This window comes from Lactuca sativa, chromosome 6 (assembly GCF_002870075.4).
Source record: "Lactuca sativa cultivar Salinas chromosome 6, Lsat_Salinas_v11, whole genome shotgun sequence".
Taxonomy (NCBI): domain Eukaryota; kingdom Viridiplantae; phylum Streptophyta; class Magnoliopsida; order Asterales; family Asteraceae; genus Lactuca; species Lactuca sativa.
In genome coordinates this window covers 157,714,260-157,717,579 of record NC_056628.2, presented here as the reverse complement: position 1 = coordinate 157,717,579, position 3,320 = coordinate 157,714,260, and the positions used below count along the sequence as shown (strand labels likewise).

The 3,320-nt window shown below is 40.1% G+C and overlaps 1 protein-coding gene across 1 annotated transcript; it reads right to left on the bottom strand.

The window, feature by feature from the left end:
• Positions 1-975: 975 nt before the first annotated feature.
• Positions 976-2,498, bottom strand: LOC111901196 (uncharacterized). Its single transcript, XM_023897080.1, has 2 exons — positions 1,858-2,498; positions 976-1,633 (listed from the first exon to the last, which is right to left on the bottom strand). The coding sequence occupies exons 1-2, from the start codon at positions 2,496-2,498 to the stop codon at positions 976-978; spliced, it is 1,299 nt and encodes a 432-aa protein (XP_023752848.1).
• Between the last annotated feature and the right edge of the window lie 822 nt (positions 2,499-3,320).

Sequence of the window (3,320 nt, the reverse complement as noted above, 5' to 3'; positions counted from 1 at the left end):
CAATACGGATCTTGGCAAGATCCCTAAGTTCATATATGGTGTCGAGATCTTGGGCCAGGATCCTATTGTTTTGCTTTTGGTTTTGGAGTAGATATCTTGTTGTGGGGATCACCACTTCATTGGGGATCATCACTTCCGTGCCAAACACTAATGAGTATGCGGTTTAGCTGGTAGCTACCTTGGAAGTGGTTATATATACCCATAATACGAAAGGATGTTCTTCAACCCATCTTCCTTTCTTCTCATCCAACCTTTTCTTTAAGTTTTTTACTATAATTTTGTTGCTGGATTCCGCTTGTCCATTGGCTTAAAGGTGGACAGGAGTAGACATCACCATTTTGATTCCCCAACATGTGCAAAAGTCCCTCGTTCTTATGCATATGAATCGGGATCCATTGTCGCATATAATCTCAACACGGATCCTGAATGTGGTTAAGATGTTACGTCTGATGAAGGAGACCCCCTCATTGTCTCTTACTTGGAAGTAGGCTTCAACTTCTATCCACTTTGAAAAATAGTCATCCATTACTAGCATGAATACATTTCCTCCAAGGGCTACTGGAAGTTTACCCACTATGTCCATTCCCCATGTCATAAATTTCCAAGGGGAATTAAGAGGATGTAGAGGTTCGGGTGGTTGGTGCAAGATGTTTCTATGTCTTTGACAAGCGTCACATTTCTGTGCATGGAGGAATGAGTCTTTATTCATTTTCGGCTAGTACTATCCTTTCCTTAATACCTTGGAACATAAGGATCTGCCCGCAGTATGGTTGCCATAGTCCCCTTCGTGATGTCCTTTAGGACTTCTACAACTTCATGATCTTCTAAACACCCGAGGTATGGTCCTGTTGCAAATTTTTTATACAACTTACCTTGGATTATAACAAACTTTGACCTCCTTGTTCTAAATTCTCTCTCGCTTTTCTTTTCCTTTGGGACGGTGCCTTTTTTGAGGTATTGCATGATGGGTTTAATCTAGGATCCTAAGGTCGGAGAAGGATCTTGGATGTTAGGATCCTGATGTTGGGTCGTTGAGTCGGGATCCTCGATCGCGGCAACGTCGACAGTCTCCTCATGATCGTTGGGGTTTCTTAGTCCCTCAATGGGATCCTCGATTTTCGGGGTCAATACGTAGGCTATAAGGATCTTGTTCTCCAAGGGGATCCTTAAGGAAGATCCTAGATTGGCCAAAGCATCAGCTTCAGCATTGTCTTCTCTAGGAACCTGGTTTAGGGTAAATGTTTTGAATTTTGAGGCCAGGTTTTTAAGGATTTGGAGATATAGAACTAGCTTCTCTCCTTTCACTACATAGGATCCATTAAAATGATTAGTTAGTAGCAAAGATTCGATGAATACATGAGGATCCTTGATTTGAAGATCCTTGACTAACTGTATTCCCATGATTAGTGCTTCGTATTCTACTTCATTGTTGGTTGCATTGAATTCACAGCGGAGTACATAGGGTAGGATGTCCCCATGTAGCGATTTTAGTATGATCCCCAAGCCAGTTCCTCTTTGGTTCGATATTCCATCTGTGAATAGAATCCATCTTCCCATGTTTTCCTCTTCTACAAGTTGTTTGGCTTCTATTTTGACTTTAGCTCTTAGATCATCACTAAATTTTGCCACAAATCTGCCAATGTTTGGGACTTTATGGTGGATCTCAGTTCATACTTTATGTCATACGTGCTTAACTTCACAGACCATTTCGCCATTCTTCCTTACATTTCTGGTTTTCTCATAACATTCTTGATCGGATAGTTAGTTCTTCTAATTATAGGGTGTGTTTCAAAATAATGTATTAATTTAGTCGAAGCAGCTACTAATGCAACTATATTTTTTTCAAGATGAGAGTACCTGGTCTCAAGATCCAGGATATTTTTACTTACATAGTATATGGGATGTTCGTTCCCATCGAGATCCTTGGCTTGTACAACGCTTACTGCGCTTAAGGATACTGATAGGTAAAGAAGGATTGGTTCCCCATCTAGTAGTTTTACCGATAGAGGTGGCGAGCTTAAATGTTTTTTAAGCTCTTGGTAAGCATCTTCGTGTTCCTGGGTCCACTTGAATATTTTGTTTTTCTTGAAGATGTCGTAGAAAGGCTTGCATCTTTCTGGGGATCTTGAGATGAACCTGTTTAGGGCTGCCACTCTTCCTGTTAATCTTTGGATATCCTTTATCGAGGGAGGTGATTTCAGATCAAGGATGGCCTTCATTTGTTTTTGTCTTGCTTCGATTCCTCTTTTGGTAACCATGCATCCCAGGAACTTTCTCGATCTCATCCCAAAGTGGCACTTGGAGGGATCCAACTTCATGTTATATTGGTCTAGGATGTCGAAGGCTTCCTCGAGATCCTTGAGGTGATCCTCATCTTTTTTGGATTTGACTACCATGTCATCGTTGTTGACCTCCATTATGTCCCCCAGCTTCTCCTTGAACATCTTATTCACCAACCTTTGGTATGTTGATCCCGCATTTTTCAGACCAAATGGCATGGCAGTGTAACAATAGACACATGTTGGTTTATGAATGTTATGTCCTCTTGGTAAGAGGGTTCCATTTTGATTTGTTGGAATCTTGCTGATGCGTCCATGAACGTCAGTTATTCGTGACCCGATGTTGCTGATGGGTTTTAGGCATAAGAAACAATCCTATGTGCTCATACAAACCCTAATGCTTGGATCTAGGTTTCTCTATTGTACGTGCTTTGAATCCAAGACTAATAAACTTAGATCTAACATGTTATAAACTGAATTAGGGTTTAGAGAATTACCTTTGATTGTTATATAGCAATAACAATCAATTCCTTGCTTGGATTGGCTTTAAAAGCTTAGTCCCTCAAGTGCTGCACCTCTAATGGACTCATAAACACCATATACAACTTGGATGAAGAGGAGAAGGAAAGAGGCTGCCCAAAAACGACTAGAAACCCTAGAGAATCAGTTGTCCACGTTATTGGGGCCTAAGGGGTCCTTTATATACTTGTGTAGGTTGCTAGGGTTCCAGTCAAAACCCTAATGGACAGCTTAAACTCTAAGCAGCCCATGGAACGTTCTGGATAAGGCCATGGACAAAAATATGATGGGCTTCCATCATAATTTCGTTCACCCCCTACTCCTTTAGCATTCCTTAGCCCAATAACTCAATTATCCAATAATTGCAGTCCAGTCCCCTAAATTTAATTAATCTCTTTTAGCCACAAAATTAATTCTTGACTAATATTAATTAAACAATATGATTTCCCCTTTAATATATTATTCTCATAATATATTAATAAATCATATTTAAACCTCTCTCTCCTTAATTCATCCTACATA